Genomic DNA, 23309 nt, shown 5'->3' with positions numbered 1-23309 from the left:
ACAGTACTACAGTGCCACTAAAGGCATAAACACTTAGCTTTCAGAGCGAGTTACAGCAAACACAGGAAAACATTGTTGTGTTCTACACGGCACAGACACTAGGTGGTGCTATATAGGCTTGTATTTAGGGCTGCTTCCATGTAAGGCAGTACCCGAAATGTTTAGTACTCATGTTACCATTGCAAGGATTTTCAACATATTTATTTAGGATAACAGAACTTTCTTAAAAATAAAGTTTTGTCTAATTTTCCCAAATTTCTGATACAAAAGTTTTAATACGGAAAATGAGTAACTCTTCAGTGAGATTCTGGATGGAATTACTCATTAGAAATAAAACTTGATGTAATAAACTGGTTTACTTGAATACTAATATTTACAAAAGTATTATTTAATTAAAATTTAATGACTATATACGATTTATGAGTAAAGTTGACATTTCAATCACAATGCATATATGGAAACTACATCCAAATAGACCAAAAATATATATATATAAATCAAAGCAAAAATACAAGGACACATTAAATACTAACTTTTCAAAGTTAGCTATTAATTAAAGTCTGAATCTTTATTACTACCACTAAAGAGAACAGTTTATGAATTTACATTTTATAAATTTAAGGAGAAAATACAACATTAGAATTAAATTGGAAAAGAAATATAATGTTCAAACTTAAAATTCCAGTGAGATTTTGTGAAGACACATGAAAAACAAGATGTTTAAACCAAAAGAATCAGGAAAATACCAACAAGAAAAAGGAAATGGCTTCCTTAAAACAAAGTAAGATAAGCAGAGAGAACACATAACACAAGTGCAGAAGTAAAGCAATATACTAACAACATAGTATTTCAGTGCTTTGTGATTTTTAAAAAACACAATACATATGGAAAAATAATTAAAGAAATGGACTTGGACAAAAAGACAGAAAAGCAGACATTCAAACTTTAAAAATTTTTAACACAGTTATATACAGCATCTGCTCTGGTCCAAGTATGTGTCTTTCCTGCCAAATTCATACAATGAAAATCTAATGCCTAAGGTAATGGTGTTAGGAGGTGCAGCTTTTGGAAGGTGATTGGAAAATCAAGGCAGAGCCCTCATGAATGAGATTAATGCCTCTATAAAAGAAGCCCCTAGGAACTTCCTTGTCCTTAAACCATAAGGGAAAACAGCAAGAAGCCTATAAACCCAGACAAGGGCCTTCACCAGATACTGAATCTGTTGGTGTAATGATCTTGAACTCCCCAGCCTTCAGAACTGTAAGAAATAAATTTCTGTTATTTAAAAGTGACCCAGTGCGTGTTATTTTGTCATAGCAGCCTGAAGAGACTAAGACAGTTTCTGACAATCCTCAACTTATCTATGTGGTACTGATCCTGCTGCTTCTGTCTCTGCTGGCTCCCATAGGGCCTTGCTTCCTGTGTTTTATGATTTTACTGTGGGACAGCTGGTTTCCCTGGTAAAGAATCTGCCTGCCAAGCAGGAAATGTGAGTTCGATCCCTGGGTCAGGAAGATCCCCTGGAGAAGGAAACAGCAACCTTGTATTCTTGCCTAGGGAATTCCTACTTGCCTAGGAAATCCCATAGACAGAGGAGCCTCACAGGATGCAGTCCACAGGGTTGTAAAGAGTCAGACATGACTGAGCTACTGAGCATGTAGGAGAGCTAATATTTCTGAAAGCTTCTCTGTGAGAATCCTCTAAAGTTTGGATGGAAGATGGTTCTCAGGGTGACCAATTTAGGACAGGACTGGGGTGGGGGTCCCTGGGACATTCACTGCTAAAATTAAGAGTACTAGGCAAACCCAAATGAGTTGGTCACTATATTCTCAAAGTTTTAGGGGCCTATCAAGTTACCTGAGGGCCAATTTGAAATTAGAAATTATCAGGAAAAGATTGCAGCCCCCTGACACAATGCCAAGCAATTTTCAAGCCAAGCAATTTTACCTGTGGTTACCTGAGCAGTGAGAAGGGTTTATTTCCAGTTCCCCTTATGAAGATGCAGTCCTTTAGAATCCTGGACTCACGAAAGTGCATTTTAGGTTGTTTTTGGCAATAGAGTGGCCAGTTAGTGTACCTAGTTTGTCTCTATACTGGAAACAGAAGACTTGTAGTGTTTTGTCTTTAACTGTATTTTAAGCTCTAAGAGAGCAAAGATTTTCTAATTTTTTATAATCCTTGAAATATTTAGTTTCAGTGTGACACCTAAAATAGTGACATTTCAAAAACAGTTGCTCAACCCATTTTCCAGGGGGGATTGTTAGGGAAAATAAGGTGACATTGAAATACGTAACCTTTAGCTTTACTATACCATATGAAAAATTCTTCCCCAAAATTGTTTTTAATCCAAAATGGAAAAATTAAATATAACTGTTCTGACTTCTAAAATTTGAATGCCTAATTATATAAAATAACACTGAAAGTAATCGTTTTCCTCTTGCACTTGAAATTCAACAAGCCCATCAAAAAGATAAAATAGGTTTATTACTTGTCAAGCTTCTCGGTGTTTTGACGCCAGTGAGTCATATCCTTTCTCCACCTCAGATTTTCTTGACTTCCAAAGGCACTTCCAGATGGGCTTCTCTCTGTCAAACAAATTTCAAAACTTTCTTTAAAAATGTTATTTCAGTTAGACCGCATTCATGTATATTTGCAACCATATAAGAAACACTACAGGGCTTCCCTGGTGGCTCAGTGGTAAAGAATCCACTTATCAGTGCAGGAGACATGGGTTTGGTTCCTGATCAAGGAAGATCCCACATGCTGCAGAGCAACTAAGCCCGCCACAACTACTGAGCCTGCGCCCTAGAGCCCAGGAGCCGCAGCTACTGAGCCCATGTGCTGCACTACTGAGGGCTACTCGCCCCAGAGCCCACACTCCACGCAAGAAAAGCCAGTGAAATGAGACGCTCACAAACCGCAACTGGAGAGTATCCCCTGCTCACCACAACTAGACAAAAGCCCATGCAGCATCGAAGTGCCCAGAACAGCCATAAATAAATAAATAAAATTTTTAAAAAGAAATACTACATAATGTTAATAATTTTATTAACACAGCCATTTTATCCTCCGTACAAGTGGAAAAATCTGACAATGGTGCTTTTTATTAAAAATTTTCACAACAATTACAGGATATATTTGCTAAATGTAATATAAAAAACCCAAACACTTTTTTAAATAAGCAAACTTTTAAATTCTGACTTTCTGAAAATCTTAACCATGGTTTATAAGACTATGCATGATATGATTTTATTTTCTCCACCTTTGTTTATACTACCATTAGGGTGTGTGTGTGTGTGTGTGTGCATGTGTGTGTAGTTTCAATACATATGCTCTTGATTTAGGATGTACACAACAGTGATTGCTCCTTTTACCTGATTGTTTTTCACATAAATTTTCACTGGCCAGTTATTCATCACCTCTGCTGAAAGGCCTTCCTCAACTTTCCACCACTTCCTTTCCTCTTAATTTACTTTATTTCTCTCCACAGCACTTATGACCACAAGAATAAAAGCTACAAATTAAGGAAGGTTCTGAAAGTAATTACTTCTTTTGGTCCACAGAAGGCAGGAGAGGAAAACAGAGGGGCTCTCCCCCAAGAGAAACAGAAGGCAGAGTAAATGGTACGGGCTCCTTTAAGGGGCAGCAGCGGAGAAGTCATTAAGAATTGTGGAGAAATACATATATTTAAACAACGGAATCAAGTCATGACTTCAAGCTTTCAACTAGAAGACTACTCCTCCTCTTTGAAAAACAAGAGACTTTGGCTGGGAGGATGGAAAGTAAAATGAAAGTAAAAATGCAGAGTTCAAACAGAAATTCTAAAAATACTGAAAAACAAATATAATTTGACACACAATAAAGGATTAGTCCGGATATTCCTTCTGCTTTCCCTCCTTTTCCTTCTCTTTCTGTCCCTCTTTACTTCTTCAATTTTGAAACCTCTGTCTTTAAGGAATTTTGTGAAAGAAAGCAAAAAGATCTGTCTATCTTAAGACAGTTAACAACATAAGTATCTGTGATCTATCTTCATTATTATCATTAACTTTATTTTTTTTTTTCAGGAAACTTTCTCTCATCTCCTTAGTTAAGAACATCTATCATTAGGTGATCTAGCTTATTAAGTGTCCAAATATAAATAAGAATTGCAAACAGAATTATTTTAAGAAGATGAGAACTTCAATTATTTTTTTAAAGTGAGACACAATTGACATACAATATTATATTGGTTTCCAGTGTATAAAATAATGATGCAATACATGCATATATTACAAAATGATCATCACAACAAGTCTGGTTAACATCCATGACCATGAGTAGCTTCAAATGTTTTTCTCTTACGAAAAGAACTCTTATGATGTACTCGCTTTGCAACTTTCAAGTATACATTTGTTAACATGCTATAAGCTACATCTCTAGTACTTAAAGAATTTGAAAACTGTGAGTTTGTACCTTTTGACTCCCTTCACTCATTTTGTCCACCCATACCCTGCACCTAACTCTTCCCTGTACCTATGAGTTTGGGGAAAGTGGGGTTTACTTGTGGTTTTACTTTTTTTAGCTTCCACATACAGAACTTCATTTCTTACATTTAAACAGTGGTAGCTGTCCAAAGACTACACGTTTAAAAATGTAACAAACATATTGTTAAAAGCTCCATTCCTTTCAACAGTAAGTCCTAGAAAGAGCTATGGTATAATATAAAGAACACTAAATTAGAAGTCAAAAGATCCTGGTTCTGTCACTTAGTTTATGACCTTAGGCAAGTTATTTACCTCTGAGAGTTTTATTTTAAAGATGAGGATAATTGTTTGTTAGGTTTGATATAATTAAATGACCTAGAAAGTTAATTTTCATACTTTATAGAGTTGTTGTCCATATTAAATGAGTTAAAAGAAAATCAATAGGTACACGATATAAGCCAGGCGTGCTGCAGTCCATGGGGTCGCAAAGAGTCAGACACAACTGAGCAACTGAACTGAACTGAAACTCTATACAACTAAAGTGAAAAAACAACACTATTAATTTCAAAGGCAAAAATTGTCTTATTCATTATTAAATTCCATATACACATAGCATATACTTAAGTTTACCTAAATAAAAGATCATTAAGTTAAATGGCCAATCAAAAAACAACACATATAAAATATTCATGTAAACATACAATCACATTTTAAGTCAACAACATATATTGAGCTGTTAGCATATGTCATGTACACAGATGACTAAGCCATGTCCTTGACCTTAAGGTGTTTTCAGCAATACTACTACTTCACAATTTACGAAATGTTTACACACACACACACACACACACACACACACACAGTCACCACAAAGATGATAAGATCAATTAGTTACACTACTTTTTAAAATCTCAAACCACCACAAGTGGATGAGGAAAGAGAAAGTGGGAAGATTAAGTGGTTGGCCAAGATTATATGGCTAATGGGTAGCAGACCAGGGATTAGAAACAGACTTCATATGCAACTAAATTATTTTCTCTTCCTGACACTTGAGATAGGCAATATCTTTGCCTTATCTATGGGATATATTAATTCACTGCAAAAGTAGGAAACTTTTAAGAGTACAAAGTCGTGTTACAAAGGATGTACAGCCAAGAGAGAACCACAATGTAAGCTATAGATTCTGTATGATAATAAGGCATCCGTGTAGGTTGATCAATTGTGATAAGCAATGGCAACTCCTATATGAAAACCTAATAATGAGGGGTGTCATCCATGTGTGAAGACAGAGGATAAATAGGAAATATCTGTATTTTCAGCTCAATTTTTCTATGAAGCTAAAACTGCTCTTAAAAACACCTATTTTTTAAAATAAGGGAAACTATTAATAATCACACAAAGGTTAGAAGAACAAACTGAGATCAGAGCAAACTGGAAATATGTTCACTCTAAATAGGAATTCTAACTTGCAAAGACATGGCTATTCAAGTTAATTCACAGCTACATTAAAACACTGTTTTAAAAGTGCAGAATTGTCACTGAAGACTTGCAAAAATGATCACTGTAATAGTGTTCAAGGAAACTGAAAACATTCTCACCAGAAGGAGAAGACATTGTGTACGTACCAAGCTGTCCTCGGCTTCGGCGCACCATTTCTTGCCTAGCACCTATGCTTCCAAGAATAGCTTCCTCAAGCTTTGCTCTCATGTCTTTTGATTTCTTAAAGGTCAAACTATTCATTCTTTCAAATACTTTCTTTCCCTAAAATTTAAACATTAGAAAAGAAGACACAGTAAGGAAATTTTCTTCTTTTCCACATTATGTTCCCTCTTGCTCTTCTTTGCAATGGCACAATGATCACTTACTTTGTACTCAAAGCAAGATACACAAAGATAAAGCAGATCTAATAGCCGGTTTAGCTGCAGGACTGAGAGATCTGTAAACCACTTTTGTAGAACTGTCTCATCTGCATTCTTGAGAACCCAAAGCAGACAGATCAAAAGACTCCGACTTGATTCTGCTGAAAAGGTAGTGTGTTGCCTGCCACTCTGAAAATAGAAGGCAGTAAAATGAGACAGAATGATCAAAGACCACTTCTTTTTTTCAGTTGTCAGTTGTTTTCTTCTAAAAGCAATGTGAAAGTAATTACTTTAAAATCAAATATTTTGAAAGAGCCATTTGATTTAGGCAATATTTGTGTAACTCATACATAATCTTATACTTAAGGTTCTGAAACTTAACCTTTCCTAGCAACAGAAAATTATTTACAGGGCTTACAGAAGACTGTAAATAAAAGTTAACAGGAAACATGAAGGGAAAAACTAAAAGGTTCTATTATTAAAAAGTAGGTCCTATATTAAAAACTATGATATCTAAAGAAGACAATCAAAAGGGAGGGGTTATATGTATACCTATGGCTGATTCATGTTGAGGTTTGACAGAAAACAGCAAAATTCTATAAAGCAATTACCCTTCAATAAAAAATAAGTAAATTTAAAAAGACGCCAGGCCTCCCTGTCCATCACCATCTCCTGGAGTTCACTCAAACTCACGTCCATCGAGTTCGTGATGCCATCCAGCCATCTCATCCTCTGTCGTCCCCTTCCCCTCCTGCCCCCAATCCCTCCCAGCATCAGAGTCTTTTCCAATGAGTCAACTCTTCACATGAGGTGGCCAAAGTACTGGAGTTTCAGCTTCAGCATCAGTCCTTCCAAAGAACACCCAGGACTGATCTCCTTTAGGATGGGCTGGTTGGATTTCCTTGCAGTCCAAGGGACTCTCAAGAGTCTTCTCCAACACCACAGTTCAAAAGCATCAATTCTTCAGCTCTCAGCTTTCTTCACAGTCCAATTCTCACATCCATACAAGACCACTGGAAAAACCATATCCTTGACTAAACAGACCTTTGTTGGCAAAGTTATGTCTCTGCTTTTCAATATGCTATCTAGGTTGGTCATAACTTTTCTTCCAAGGAGTAAGCATCTTTTAATTTCATGGCTGCAGTCACCATCTGCAGTGATTTTGGAGCCCAAAAAGATAAAGTCTGACACTGTTTCCACTGTTTCCCCATCTATTTCCCATGAAGTGATGGGACCAGATGCCATGATTTTACATAAATGTAAATAAATTTAAAAATTCTAGTGAAAGACAAAAATGAACAGACCAGACTTTAAAAATATAAGACAAAATACAACTACATGAATTAAATAATGAAAATGTTAGCTATAAATCGTAGTATGTAGTTAGAAGAATAATTAATGGAAAATATTTACAATTAAAATAAGTATCAAAGAAGGAAGGGTGAAAATTAGCAAGTAAATATTTAAGCATCTATCTAAAGAAGTTAGAAAAAAGAACATCAGTATAAACCAAAAGAAAGTAAAAGTAAATAATAAACATTCAAAAGTGAGGCTCAGCATTGACCCCAAATGTGTTCTTTATACAAACTAAAGGAATATACAAATTTCTATTGAGACTGACTTAAGACAAAAGATAGGAAAAGCCAGTCACAGAAATGAAAATGTTTACATCTACTATAAATGTTATAGACTTTTTAAAAATCATGGAAGATACTTGAAACAATTTTGTATGCCAAGAAATTTGAGTAAATTTCTACTAGAATAAAATTTACAAAAACCAGTGTAAAAAGAAATAGAAAACTTGAACAGTCCTACAATCATTAAATACATAGATAATTTTAACACTTTCAAAAAAGATTACTGCAGATACAGATGGCTTCACTCACAGGTTCTCCAAATATTCTAGGAAGAAATAATTTCAATTTTAAACAAGTATTTGCAGGGAACAGATAAAATGGGAAATCCCCTAGCTCATTTTCATCGGCTAAACTACCTGATTCCAAAATCTGAACAGAACATTATGATCTTACTAACACAGATACACAATCTTAAAATATAGCAAATCAAATCCATTAATACACAATCACAAAAAAATTAAGTTTAATTCAGGAATTTAAGGTAGGTTTAACACTAGAAAATCAATTGAAAGATTTAAAAATACAAGATAAAAAAGCAAAATAACATGACAGTCTCAATGGTGCAAAAAAGCATGATAAAACTCAACAACTATTCATAATCACAAAAGGTAAACTTAGCAAACTAAGAACAAGAAGGGGACTTCCATAATATAATAGAGGGTATTAAAAAAAAAAAAAACCAACCCCCAAAACCAAAACCTTTAGCACCTATATTTAAGAATAAAATGTTGCAATCTTCCCCTTTTATGATGCCAACTATCACTACTTCTATTTAACACTGCACTCAAGATTCTAGCCCATAAACAAGCTATGAAAAAACACTGAAAGGAAGAAATGAACGGCCATTATTCATAGATGATATGATTGTATACATAGGAAAAAAAATTACACCTATGTTATTAATTTAGCAATTCTTCTGGAAATAAACATTATTGTTCAAAATCAATTCTATGTCCACACAAAAGCAATCAACAATTAGGGAGTTCTCTGATAGTTTAGTGGTTAGGATTTGGTGCTCTCACTGCCATGGCCCAGATTCAATTTCTGATCAGAGAACTGAGATCACACAAGCCATGGGGCATGGCCAAAAAAAAAAAGATAATCAGAAATTAGAAAACAATTTATGAAAAAGATGACATTTATGAGACTATGAGAAAATGATGTTATATATATACTTATATGTGTATTATATATTATCATACTGCATAACTTTATAATATTACTAAAATACTTTTAAAATATCAAGGACGTACAATATACCTACAAAAGATGTTCTGGGCCTCCTTGGTAAAAAGCTATAAAAGTTTATGTATATAAACACATCAAAGAAGGTCCAAATAGTGGGGAGATCTAACATATTCAAGGATTTGGGGATTTACTGGTGTAAAAATATTAATTTTTCCAAAAACTGATCCATAGATTCAATACAATCTTATGTTAAAATAAGACACTCTATTCACCAAATTCACAATTAAGTGTGTGGAAAAAGCAAGTTACAAAAAGAAAGAAACCTTTGAACCACTTATAATTGGCAATGGACTTAATCCTGACATGAACTACTATAAATTATAAACAAAGGCAGACAATCCAACAGAAAATGAGGAGTCAGTGTTCTATATTTTGTCCTGAATGATGGTTAAAAAAGTATTACTTTAAAATCTTTTGTAAACATCTACATTTATGTTTCATGTACAGTATATTTCACATAAGTGAGGTTTTAAAAAACAAAAAGCAAGGCCAATAAAATTGAGAATAGTCGTCATTTTGAGGGGAGAAAGGGATTGAACTGAGGGCAAACTGGGAACTTTCAAGAAAACTGAAAAGTTCTACTTCTGAAGCTGAGTGGCAGGTACGCTGCTGTTTTTCCTATTATATTTTAACTGTACATGCACTTTATATACATATATACAATAGCAAATGCAAGTAAAAGAAAAAACTGATAAATTGGAATTCATCAAAATTAAAACTTTTGCCGATTCAAGTGACACTATCAAGAAAATGAAAAGATAATCCACAGTAGAAAATATCTGAAAATCACATATCTGATAAAGAATTTATGTCCAGAATATACAAAAACTCTTTCAATAACAACTCAACAAGAAGATGAATAACTCAATCTTAAAACATTAAAGGATTTGAATGGATGTTTCTCTATGTAAGATACATGAAAAGATGTGTATTATACACAAATGAAATGATAACTCTCAATATCAGTAGACATTAGGTAAACACAAAGTAAAACCACAATGAGACACCACATCATACATACTAAGGTGTGAAGAATATATAATAAAAAAGGGATAATAAAAAGTGTTGGTGAGGATTTAGAGAAATAGAAACCTTTATTAATTGCTGGTGAGAATTTAAAATGGAACAGCTACTCTGAAAGAGCTTAAAAGTTTTCTCAAAATATTAAAGATATTAATACACATGATCCAGCAAATCCATTCCGAGGTATCTACCTAAGAGAAATGAAAACATGTGTGGACATAGAGACACGGACACAAGTGTACCTAGCAGCATTATTCCTAACAGCCAAAAACTGGAAATGAGTCAACTATTCATCAAATGATAAATGGATAAAAAAAAGCTGGTCTATCAATATAAAGGAATATTATTTGGCAATTTAAAAAAAGTACTGATACATGCCACATCATGAATGAACCCCAAAACATTACTGCTTAGTGAAAAAAGCCAGCCATAAAGATCACAGTGCATAATTCCATCTAGATGAAATGTCCAAAATAGGCAAATCTCTGCAGGCAGAAAGAAAGTTAGTTGCTGCCTAGGACTATGGCTGTGCGGCAACAGAGAGCGAAGGCTAATGGGCCTCAGGGTTCTTTTTGGAATGATGGAAATGTTCTAAAATCAGATTGTGGTGATAGATGCCTAACTCTGTACAGATACTAAAAACCATGACATTATACACTTAAAATGGATGAATCTTTTGATATGTAAATTATCTCAATAAAACCTTTTTAGAAGTTGTCAAGGAGGCTAGCTTCCATAAATATGACTGCAGCTTTTTGAAAGAAAGTCATTTAAAACTTTTAGAAGTTGATCTTGCTCTACTAGCAATTTGTCTCCTCCCTGCCACCATGTTCTTCCCTCTTTAAGAGGGGAAAATACAGAGCAAAATGATTATCAATTTATTTAAATATGAAAAAGTATGAACCTTCACAGATTAAAAATAAATATTCTCAACAGCTAAAAAAATCTCTTAGGACTGATAAAGAATAAAATAGATTTTAAAAATGAAGAATAGAGGCTATAAATTGAAAATAAGGCAACTTTCAAAATTCTGAATGGTAAAATAGAGTTTTTATACCAAAAAGATTGAGGTAGTTAAGAGTTTTTCAAACTTAGTATAATATAGAAAATATTTTCAGAAAAAAATAATATTTTCACAAAATAAAACTCAAAGTACTTTTGCATCAGTTAATATAATAATCTGTTATTGAAGAGTATATCCTTGTAAATATCTGTCTTTCCAGATAAAACTTCTGTAGGAGGGTTGTTTTTACCGTTGACGTGAGGAGGAAACTGCCGGGCCTTGTTAGTTGAGGAACTGATGTTCCTGCAATTGCCATGGCAACTGTCTGGCTTATCATGCTTCCACTCTCACTCTCATAATCATCAGTAGCTATACAGATTGGTCTTCCTCGTTGATTGTGAGTTTCTGGAAAAAATAACCCATAAATAAATAAACTTCTAAGTAACAGCTATTGGGCATGCAATTCCCTTTCTATTCTCCTTTACTCTTCAAAGGAAAACCTATTAACATATACTGTGTATTATTATATTTTACCTCTTTTAAATAATAGTTTAAATATTTTAAACACTAACTCATTCCTACAGTATTATTTAGAGTTTTGTAAGGAACATTCAGTTCAGTTCAGTCGCTCAGTCATGTCTGACTCTTGGCAACCCCATGGACTGCAGCACTTGCTAGTAAAAGATATACAGTAACAATAATATAAATTTCTGCCTTCAGATAAGGAAACCCACTTTAATGATCAAATACTAGGAAAACTACTCAATTATAAGTCTATCAAAGGCAAGGAGTTGGTTATCTTTGTAGCAGTAGCATCTACTGATGTACATATTAGATACCAGTAAAATTTTTTTAATTAAACTGGAAGTACTTTATCAGGCTAACTGCTAGTTCGAATGCAACCTACACTATTTTCTTTAAAAGAAATGAAGGAATTTAAATAAATTCTAAAATTGGAAAGCAAGAATAAAATTTTGTGGGTTACAGTTTTTAAAAAGCAACATAACTTACACTTATTAACCAGCTATTAGCGATATCATTCTCACTATTCAGGTGAATATTAATTTCAATTTTATGTATATGAATAAAACTGAGACTGAGAGTGGTAGATATCTGACAAGTTTTCTCATATTTTTTTTCCAGATAAACAGTATACACTCACACACACACACAATTCTCTTTCCTAATAGGTAGACATGTGCGTGCATGCTCAGTCCTGTCCAACTCTTCCCAACACCATGGATTGTAACCTGCCAGGCCCTTCTGTCCATGGAATTTTCCAGGCAAGAATATTGGAGTGGGTTGCCATTTCCTCCTCCAAGGGATCCTTCCAACCCAGGGACTGAACCCATGTCTCCTGGTCTCCTGAATTGGCAGGCAGATTCTTTACCACTGGGTCACCTGCGAAGCCCAACAGGTAGGTATACAAATGCTGTAAAACCATTTTTTTTAATGCATCATAAGAAATACTTACAGAATCCTTGCAGTGAATTTTCTCACAAAGTCAAAAGTTTTTTTTCAAAATCTGTTAAGTATTTACAGTGTACCTACATCATTGTGAGTTTTCTTACATTTCTTTTCCTACAGTAAGATCATTTGCAGATTTTTCTAATACTTTTAAACATTGAGATTTGCCTTTAGAGTTTGTCTTCAATATACTAAGTACCTGTAAAATCATATAGCTGAGGAACAGTTTCCATGATAATACCAATCAGAGGTAGATACAACATAGCCACTCGAGCCTTTGTCTGAGGGTCAGAGTACCGTGGATCTGAGTCGTGACTGGATAATAAATTGTGTACCATATTGATGACTTTCTTATGCAATCCAAACAGTCTATTTAAAAAGAAGATGAAGAAGGAGTTGCAGTAAGGTCACAGAGATTAGTTAACATCTTTAGAGCAAATAGTAAGTCACGGTACTGAATCAGTTTGTTCAACTTCTTAACTTTGCCACATATTTGCATGTATTCCTATAAAACATTTTTCATTTTAAAATTAACAAATGTTCAAAAAATAAATAAAATAAAACCAGTGAATGTCTCACTGTATTAAAATAAGAAAGGAGGGAAAAGGAAATACTATATAAATTCACTTAGAAGTAAATCTGAATATATTTTCATTAATTCCTTAGAAATTAATGCACTTAATATTAATAACTTTAGATCAGTTACAGTTATATTTTAAAGCAAAAGAGTTTTAAGTAGCTGTAAATTTTATTTCATCAAGTGAAATCTTTTCACATTTATCTAAAATAAACTTTTCTTTCCTTTTGCAAAGAGGAAAAATCCTCTACCTATGGATTATGTAGTCCACAACAAGGGTTGTCTTTCATATCTCTGTTTAAACTGACCCTCCACGCTCATTTGGGCCCTTACTACTTTCTACACATCTAAGCCCAAGTTTCAACTGGGCTACTACAATAGCAAGGATCACTCTCCACACTCTTTTGGCTTCTCTTCTTAGACTGAAGCTGCTTGATGATGCAAACCATTCTAATGTAAAATGTCTCCAACTTCAACTGCCCTTAATGCTGCACCTGGCAGGTGCTTCAGATCTCATTCTTTCTCCTTAAGCCTCTCACCATCAACCTCAACAGAAGACCTTACCTCTAACTTTCTTCTTCAAGGAAAGAAAAGCCATTCTAAATATGCTCTGGCCAGATTTGTCAATGCATCTCCATCTTTACAGCTATCAAATCAACTTCCCTTTTATCTCAGAGAAAGTTGTACCTTCTTTCAGAAAGTAGTTCCCCTTATGCTCAGTGAATCTCCCCTTTCTTCAATAGCTTCAATGAACCCCTTCACTAAGTTCTTCCCTTGTAAATACACCTTCACTTGAAACTAGTTTACTCTGGCTTGTATATAGTATTCCTCTTATATGATTTATCTAGTAATAAATTTCCTGAATGTACAGTCTGTATCAAGCATTTTCTTCCATTTACTTCCTAATATCTACTCTCTTTCTCTCAAACTACAAGTTTTTTGAATGCTTACAACGTGGAAATGTAACAGTTTCATCATTTAATAGCTAAATTTTCAAAGATATTGAACCTCTGTTTCCCTATGTATAAATAACCTACCTCATAAAGTGGCCGTGAGAATTAAGTTACATCATTTATGTAACATGCTTACCACAATGCTTTGCATACTGCATCCTTCAGTAAATATTAGCTTTTCTCCTTAAAATCACATAGCAGATTTAAAACCAGGTATTCTTTCTCTGGGGCTTTTGATCTTATCTACCATTTTACATAGCTATATATGAAATCTAGCTGGAGATTCTTCTTCCTCCCAGATTTTTATTCAGAAAGTATATTTTTAAATACTGTTGAGAACTCCATCTAATGGACATATCTCAGATTTCATTTTCTAGCTCTCTACTTGACACTTTGTCACTTTTTATATTTTCTTCTCCATATTTTCTCTAAATAGCTCCCACCACTCTTCATATTCTCTATCATTCTTCCCAAGTTTCAGATTCTGGTCATTTGCCTTTTATGTTCTCTTTTTCAACTTGTATCACCAGTGATGATTCCCAAACCTGGGTATATTAATATTTAGCATCTCTCAGCAGCTACAGGCCCCAGACTTCAACCTATCTAAACTCTATCCACTCATCTTCATTAAGCCTTTTCATATGTCTACAATACTTAGACACACACAGCCTTTACACACACACACACAAACACATGAACACAAACACACGAATGCTCTGGACACATGCACGCCCAAGACCTGTCAGATCTTATGCTGGATGCTGGAGATAAGACATCCTATCTTATCCTATCCTTGTCCCTATTCTTAAAGAGTTTGCTTTAGCAAGAGAGAAACACAGACACAAAAATAATAATTCAGTGTTACAAATGCTTATAACAAAGGTGCTAATCTTCTTCAGAACTAGGTTCTGTACTACAAAATTTGCATTTAACCATAGTATATTGTTTCAAAGTTGTAACTTTCTAACTACAATGAAAATTTCTAGAGAGCAAATCTTTGGTCAATATTAGAACATATTACTGCTACTCAAGGAATTATTTATGATTACTTAGCAAGCAAAAGGAGTAAAAACATTCCTCTTAAGGGTCTATCTCAATGTATGCTGTTTTTATCTATGCAAATGTGAAAAAAAATGTAAAATATAGAGATGAGATGTGAGTCTCAAATAGTCAATCATTCACTCACTGAATTAACATATACTTACCAAGTGTCCACTCTGTACCAGACACAATTCTAAGGCAGTGGGAATACAGCAGTGAACAAGAAAGAAAAGTGCTGCTCTCATGAGCTCATATTCTAATGGGAGGAGACAGATAATGAACAAACGAGCAAATTTCAGGGAAATGCTTTGTAGAAAATAAAACAGGCTTATATGGTTAAGAATAATTGTGGCAAGGGTAACACAGCTATAATTCAGACTGGGTGGCCCAATGACGTCTCATTGAGAAGACACTGTTTGACTGGAGACCTGAAGAATCACAAGGAAGAAATGCCTCTGTGTGGAAATCTCAGGGCAATTTCAGCATTGCTTCAGGCAGAGGAAAATCTAAGTGCAAAGACCCTAAGGTGGGACTGGGTAGGCCCATAAGGGAAACAGAAACAAGTCTAGGATGGCTAGACTTTAGTATATGCGGAAGAAGGGAAGTGACCGTGTAAACAAGAGTTACATATACAGGGTTTCGAGGTTCATTACTAAGTCTGGATTTTATTTTAAATGTTATTTTAAAAGTATACATTTTTAACTATTTTTAAAGTAAGAAGTGTGTGCTTTTAAATACATTGAAGAGTTTTAACCAGGGAAGTAATATAACTTAATTTTCATTTCTAAAAGACCACTTAGGTTGCTGTGTAGAAAAGGGATTTTAGGGAGGGAAGAGCAGAAGCATTATTAGGGGAGTAGCTGTAAAGAAGAAGGGAAGTAGCTGGACTTGGAATATATTTTAGAGGTGGTCCTAAAGCACTTGCTAATGGACTGGGTGTAGGAAAGAGTGAGAAGACAAGAGAACAAACAGCAGTAACAGCTTATAATCCTGTGTATTACCATTTAAAGCTATTCCAGTTACCTTCTAAAACTCAATAAACAAAGAAAAAGTAGTGGTGAACACGATTATCATTGCTTTCAGACTTTACAGGGTCAGAAAGTATCTAAAGAGCCACCTTGAAGACCAGCTTGAAGAGGCAAAAGGGCAGTAAAGAAATCAAGAGGCAGGGGACATATGTATATCTATGGTTCATTCACGCTGATGTATGGCAGAAACCAACACAATGTTTTAAAGCAATTACCCTCCAATTGAAAATAAAATTTTAAAAAAAGAACTCTGAATACAGCATACAATTTTTTTTTTTAAAGAAGTCTTTCATGAGCCCTACACTGTTCCACAGAAATGTATCTATTTTAACAGAACTGATCCTTGACTTTGAGAAGGAAACCTCATCACAAAAATGGTTGACTGTTAGAATTCTCTATTCTTTATCAGACACCACTGAATACCTACACAACATCTCAGAGCAGACATAGAGAATAGACTTATGGACATGGGGAGAGAGGAGGAGAGGGTGAGATGTATGGAGAGAGTAACATGGAAACTTACATTACCATATGCAAAAGAGATAGCCAATAGGAATTTGCTATATGGCTCAGGAAACTCAAACAGGGGCTCTGTATCAAACTAGAGGGGTGCAATGGGGAGGGAGATGGGAGGGAGGTTCAAAGGGGATATATGTATACCTATGGCTGATTCATGTTGAGGTTTGATAGAAAACAACAAAATTCTGTAAAGCAATTATCCTTCAATTAAAAAATAAATAAAATTTTAAAAAAGGTTGACTGTCAGAATTCTCTATTCTTTATCAGACACCACTGAACACCTACCAACATCTCCTTCACCTGTCTTCCTCCCTAATAGAATGCAAAAATGTTCAGGTATACTTTCATGTCCCTGAGACTCAGAAGAAGCTGACTCTATTCCCCTAGTTCCTGAAGTCAATCCAATCAGACTAGCCCTGCCACTTACAGTAGCCAGTCAACAAGCTGTTTCATTACTAAGATGAGAAGAGATTAATGTTAATCAACTGTTTCCTTAATTGAGAAGGTCTACCAAAAAAAAATCACATGAACTAAACACTTTTTAGTGCCAGCTGATTATTATTTAGGCATGAGCTCCTTATCTTCTGCTTTGTAACAAACCACCCATGAACTAAAACCTGTCTAAGCACCACATGTGAGTTAAAGTGATCTAACTCACCTGGAAACCTGGCATTGCTCTGGTGTCTAATAGTGCAGGACAGGCAAGTGAGCCAGACCAGTCCAAAGAAAGATGTGCATTGCCTGCTTGGGAAAAGGGTTTTTTTCCCCTCTCTGCTCTCCTGGACACGAACAAGTAAGAATTTAATCCGAATTGGCAGAGCAACTATCTTACAGTCATGAAAGGCACACTAGCCTCAGGAAAAAGCTGAGGCTCCTAGCAGAAATAAGATATAAAAGAAACAGAACCCTGATAACATCACTGAGCTGCTGGTTATACTGTGCTAAAACCTTGCCTCTTTCTTCCAAATATGAAATGATAACTATCCTTCTTTTAATAAAACAGGCAAGAAGAAAAGTTTTCTATTTCTGGTAACCAAAATTATTCTGATACATCAAGTAAAAATACTGGAAATATAAATTCAAATGATTGAGATTTAAGTTACTTAGGAAAGGCAGTATGTTTAGAAGTTGCTTTCAGAGGGATTTTTTTCAAACAATGGATCCTTTTTCCCCCAAAATGACATTATATTCATTTAACAATGGCAAAATAAAAAACTGGTGGCAAGCAGGGGTGCGAGACCCAGAGTCTCACCCATTAAGCCTGCCCTCCCCTACTCCAATGTCTGCACCACAACCCCATCCTACATGGAAACACACTAAGAACCTTTTCAGAACCCTACAGTTCTGCAAAGTACAGCGTGAAAACCTGCTTCTTAATATATCCCTAACATGAGAAGATGCTGTTATGAAAAAACTCATGACTTTCATTTGCATAAGATTTACCCTTTCACAATTTATTAAGCATTAACTATGTACCTATTGCTAAGAACGTCACAAACCTCATTTCATTTGCTCATTAAGTACATCAAAGTATTCTTATAAAACCTGCTCAAAATATCTCCTTTTGTTCTCTGGACCTCTTCAGGTTAAACTGCATTACAAACTCCTTAATGATCCTACTATGAGGAAAGTTGAAAAAAAAGAGCAATTACTACCCAAATGAGTTATGGTCATAAAAACTTTTGAAAACAGCTATACACTAATAATGAGAAAACAGAAAGAGAAATTAAGGAAACAATTCCATTCACCATTGCAATGAAAAGAATAAAATACTTAGGAATGTATCTACCTAAAGAAACTAAAGACCTATATATAGAAAACTATAAAACACTGGTGAAAGAAATCAAAGACGACACTAATAGATGAAGAAATATACCATGTTCATGGATCGGAAGAATCAATATAGTGAAAATGAGTATACTACCCAAAGCAATCTATAGATTCAATGCAATCACTATCAAGCTACCAACGGTATTTTTCACAGAGCTAGAACAAATAATTTCACAATTTGTATGGAAATACAAAAAACCTCGAATAGCCAAAGCGATCTTGAGAAAGAAAGATGGAACTGGAGGAATCAACCTGCCTGACTTCAGAATCTACTACTAAGCCACAGTCATCAAGACAGTATGGTACTGGCACAAAGACAGAAATACAGATCAATGGAACAAAATAGAAAGCCCAGAGATAAATCCACGCACCTATGGACACTTTATCTTTGACAAAGGAGGCAAGAATATACAATGGATTAAAGACAATCTCTTTAACAAGTGGTGCTGGGAAAACTGGTCAACCACTTGTAAAAGAATGAAACTAGAACACTTTCTGACACCATACACAAAAATAAACTCAAAATGGATTAAAAATCTAAACGTAAGACCAGAAACTATAAAACTCCTAGAGGAGAACATAGGCAAAACACTCTCTGACATACATCACAGCAGGATCCTCTATGACCCACCTCCAAGAATATTGGAAATAAAAGCAAAAATAAACAAATGGGACTTAATTAAAATTAAATGCTTCTGCACAACAAAGGAAACTATAAGCAAGGTGAAAAGACAGCCTTCAGAATGGAAGAAAATAATAGCAAATGAACAATAGCAAATGACAAACAACTAATCTCAAAAATATACAAGCAACTCCTACAGCTCAATTCCAGAAAAATAAATGACCCAACCAAAAAATGGGCCAAAGAACTAAATAGACATTTCTCCAAAGAAGACACACAGATGGCTAACAAACACATGAAAAGATGCTCAACATCACTCATTATCAGAGAAATGCAAATCAAAACCACAATGAGGTACCATTTCACGCCAGTCAGAATAGCTGCGATCCAAAAGTCTACAAGCAATAAATGCTGGAGAGGGTGTGGGGAAAAGGGAACCCTCTTACACTGTTGGTGGGAATGCAAACTAGTACAACCACTATGGAAAACAGTGTGGAGATTCCTTAAAAAACTGGAAATAGAACTGCCTTATGACCCAGCAATCCCACTGCTGGGCATACACACTGAGGAAACCAGAAGGGAAAGAGACACGTGTACCCCAGTGTTCATCACAGCACTGTTTATAATAGCCAGGACATGGAAGCAACCTAGATGTCCATCAGCAGATGAATGGATAAGAAAGCTGTGGTACATATACACAATGGAGTATTACTCAGCCATTAAAAAGAATACATTTGAATCAGTTCTAATGAGGTGGATGAAACTGGAGCCTATTATACAGAGTGAAGTAAACGAGAAAGAAAAACACCAATACAGTATAATAACGCATATATATGGAATTCAGAAAGATGGTAACGATAACCCTGCATGCAAGACAGCAAAAGAGACACAGATGTATAGAACAGTTTTTTGGACTCTGTGGGAGAGGGTGAGGGTAGGATGATTTGGGAGAATAGCATTGAAACATGTATAATATCATATAAGAAATGAATCGCCAGTCCAGGTTCAATGCAGAATACAGGATGCTTGGGGCTGGTGCACTGGGATGACCCAGAGAGATGCTACGGGGAGGGCAGTGGGAGGGGCGTTCAGGATGGGGAACACGTGTATGCCAAAACCAATACAATATTGTAAAGTAATTAGCCTCCAATTAAAATAAATAAATTTAAATTAAAAAAAAAGAAATTCAGAAAAAAAAAAAAAAGAAAACAGCTATTAAGATAGAAATACCCTACAAGGATCTTAGATCACAATATATTTATAGAAAAGCTGTTTCTGCAAATTCAAATCATCAGACAATGAACTCTTCTTACTATATCAATTTTCAATAATTCTTTAAAAGTGTGGAAGTTTTTAAAACAAGTTTACTTGTTTATAGAGCAAATTTTGAAGTACATGCTATATATTATTAATATGATAGCAAATGACAAATTTTACTCCCAAAGAATCAAACAGATTAGTCTATTTTCCTTAACTGAATTGTGCTTATTGCATATCAACAAATCTGAAAGTCCATCTACTAACATGCACAAATATTTCAGGTACTACTAAGAAGGAGAAAAATACTACCAACTAAACCATGATAGAATATGATACATGCTAACTTCAAGACAAACATCAAATTCAGAGATGACAAAAATGTCTTTCTTAAAACTGATGAAATACAGAAAAAACATGAGTATGGAACTTAGTGAACAGAGAAGTAGAAGAAGAATGGTAAAGAATATTCTTTTGAGTCCCAGAAAGTTAAGTGGGATACTTCTGTTCCACTGTCCAAAATCAAACTGATACTGTACACAGCAAAACTGGTCTACTCACCCTTCAGCATCAGGGTCCAAAATGACAGCCAGCTCTGTTAACACAAGTCCTGCCAAATAATGCTGTTGGCGGAAAGGCACAGACAGTTCAAACATATTTGCAATCTTCTGGTCTTGGACATTGGTGGAAAATCCAGAACTCTGTTTGGGAGTGAGGTAGAACAAAACTATAATAGCTATGCAACAAAACATTCTATAGACAGAGCATTACAACAAACAAGATGTGAGCATCAAAGAGAGTGAGAGTGAGACAAACATTTTAAGTTAATTTTTACATTACTATTATTAACACTGGAGAAAGCACCTGCTCTTACTTTTGGTATAGGAAACTATGATGAAATAACATTTTAAATTACTTTCAATTTCCTTTTTTTCATATTAAATTTTTTCATCTGATTTTTCCTTTATACTTTTAGCCACTAACTATTTCACTATCATATTCTGAATGGAAAAAAGAACTAAATCTCTATGATGCATTATGTACTCACTGTTGAGTACAAGAGAAATATTCATAGTCAAATGCTATTGGTTTCCAGAGAAATTTCAAATACTAATGAAGCTGTTTTTTTCAGGGAAAATACTCTCTCTAGAAAATTACTATTATTTTTTGGTTCATTCAGAGTTTTTACAAGTTTTCTAATACTGAAAAATAGCATCCCCCAAGATACAGTTCAAGGCAAGAATGTCCTCAACCTTATCACCCTTTAATCCATATTCAAGACCAACAATGTGAGGTTTCTTACAACAGACTTCAGATTTCTCTATGGAGAAATCACCTTCTTAGTAAGTATATAAAACTATTCAGGTCCCTACCTCCCAAAGAGTGATGTCTCTGTCATCTACTAGAATCTGAAAATTATGCAGCTAGATGAGAAAGTAGGGGATGACGGGACATTGGAAGAAATTCTATTAATTTCTTGGCTGGAGAAAATGTTCAGCAGGGAGTCAAGTATAAACAAATGTGTTTCATTAAAGGTTTAAGGAACTTTACCTATGATTAATTTGTCCTTGATTGTATAGCCACATCTTTGACAGAGGATGGGGGAAGAGAACAAAAGACTAGCCTCATTAGTTATTAGAAGAAATGCGTCTTAGCCAGGTAAAAATATGTGGAAATAGGCTGATCCTTAAGAATTTTTGCAAAAGTAAAAAATGAGAAGTTGTGGGTGATCTCCGTGTTTTTCAATCTTTCTAAGTAAAGTTCAAAAATTTTTTATCAAACATCTGAGATTGATCTAGTGTAGTAAATTACTTTCAGGAATTAAAAGTCTCAAAAGCAAACTTAAAAAGAGTTCAGATCACCTTTGACTTTAGACATTAAGAATATAAGGAAGGGACTTCCCTGGTGGTCCAGTGGCTAAGACTCTGTGTTCCCAATGCAGGAGGCCTGGATTCAATCCCTGGTCAGGGAACTGGATCTCACATGTCACAAGTAAGAGTTCATATGCCGCGACTAAGACCCAGCACAGCCAAATTTTTTCAAAAAAACAATAGCTTAAGGAAGTAGTTTGTTTGTCTTAGGAATTACATAGCAAAACATTTCCCTAGGAGGGAACATCTAGACTCCTCTGATACTAAAACCACAAAATCCCTTCATTTCAATCTATATGACAGGACACATAATAATTGCTATGATAATCTTTTGTCATCTTTAGAGCAATTATTAGGCACCCTGTGAAAACCCATGAACAACACCTAGTTTCCTTTGGGTTCTCTGGATACAAGAGAGGCAGGAAGGGCTTTGCCAGGACTGCATTGCTGTTTTACTTCTTTCTCTGCTAAGTATACTTCATTCCCTTTCCTTCCATAGGTACTGACAGCTAATAAACATCTTGCCCCCCCCAAACTCAGTCTGTGTCTGCATCAAGAAAACCCAACTTGTGAAAACATCAAGTGAGTTTATTATGTAGGTGAATTCACTCCCTTGTGCGCAAATCAGTCAGAGGGGTACAACAAAATGGTTAGAACTTAGACCTAGAATAAAGCCAACATGTGCCATGGATCAAAGCCTAGCTCTGCCAGTTTTTACTAAGTGACCCTGGGTAAGTTACTGATCTTTCCGTGTTTCAGTTCACCTGTAAAAAAATAATAATAGTAGTAATAGAATGTACCTCTTAGGGTTGCAATGAAGAGTAGTAAATGATTAATATTTATAAAGCACTTAATCATTTACCACTTACAAAGCCCTGAGTATGGAGCCTATCACACAGTTATTATTCACT

At 34.9% G+C, this 23309-nt stretch overlaps 1 protein-coding gene across 6 annotated transcripts in view; it reads right to left on the bottom strand.

The window, feature by feature from the left end:
• The window catches only part of DOCK7 (dedicator of cytokinesis 7), a 191867-nt gene that overhangs the window by 43390 nt on the left and 125168 nt on the right, over nt 1–23309 (bottom strand). For 5 of the 6 annotated variants that reach the window (XM_070367918.1, XM_070367920.1, XM_070367921.1 and 2 more), the window contains 6 exons: nt 21089–21228; nt 12900–13069; nt 11484–11638; nt 6329–6511; nt 6089–6224; nt 2489–2585 (listed from right to left, as the gene is read on the bottom strand). In XM_070367918.1, the coding sequence (XP_070224019.1) occupies nt 2489–2585; nt 6089–6224; nt 6329–6511; nt 11484–11638; nt 12900–13069; nt 21089–21228 (881 nt within the window). Of the gene's footprint in view, nt 1–2488; nt 2586–6088; nt 6225–6328; nt 6512–11483; nt 11639–12899; nt 13070–15436; nt 15528–21088; nt 21229–23309 lie in introns of those variants that run through there. The other variant, XM_070367924.1, reaches the window with a different exon arrangement.

Source organism: Bos mutus, chromosome 3 (assembly GCF_027580195.1).
Source record: "Bos mutus isolate GX-2022 chromosome 3, NWIPB_WYAK_1.1, whole genome shotgun sequence".
In the NCBI taxonomy this organism is placed as follows: domain Eukaryota; kingdom Metazoa; phylum Chordata; class Mammalia; order Artiodactyla; family Bovidae; genus Bos; species Bos mutus.
The sequence above is the reverse complement of the archived record's forward strand: the minus strand, read 5'-3'. Positions and strand labels throughout refer to the sequence as shown.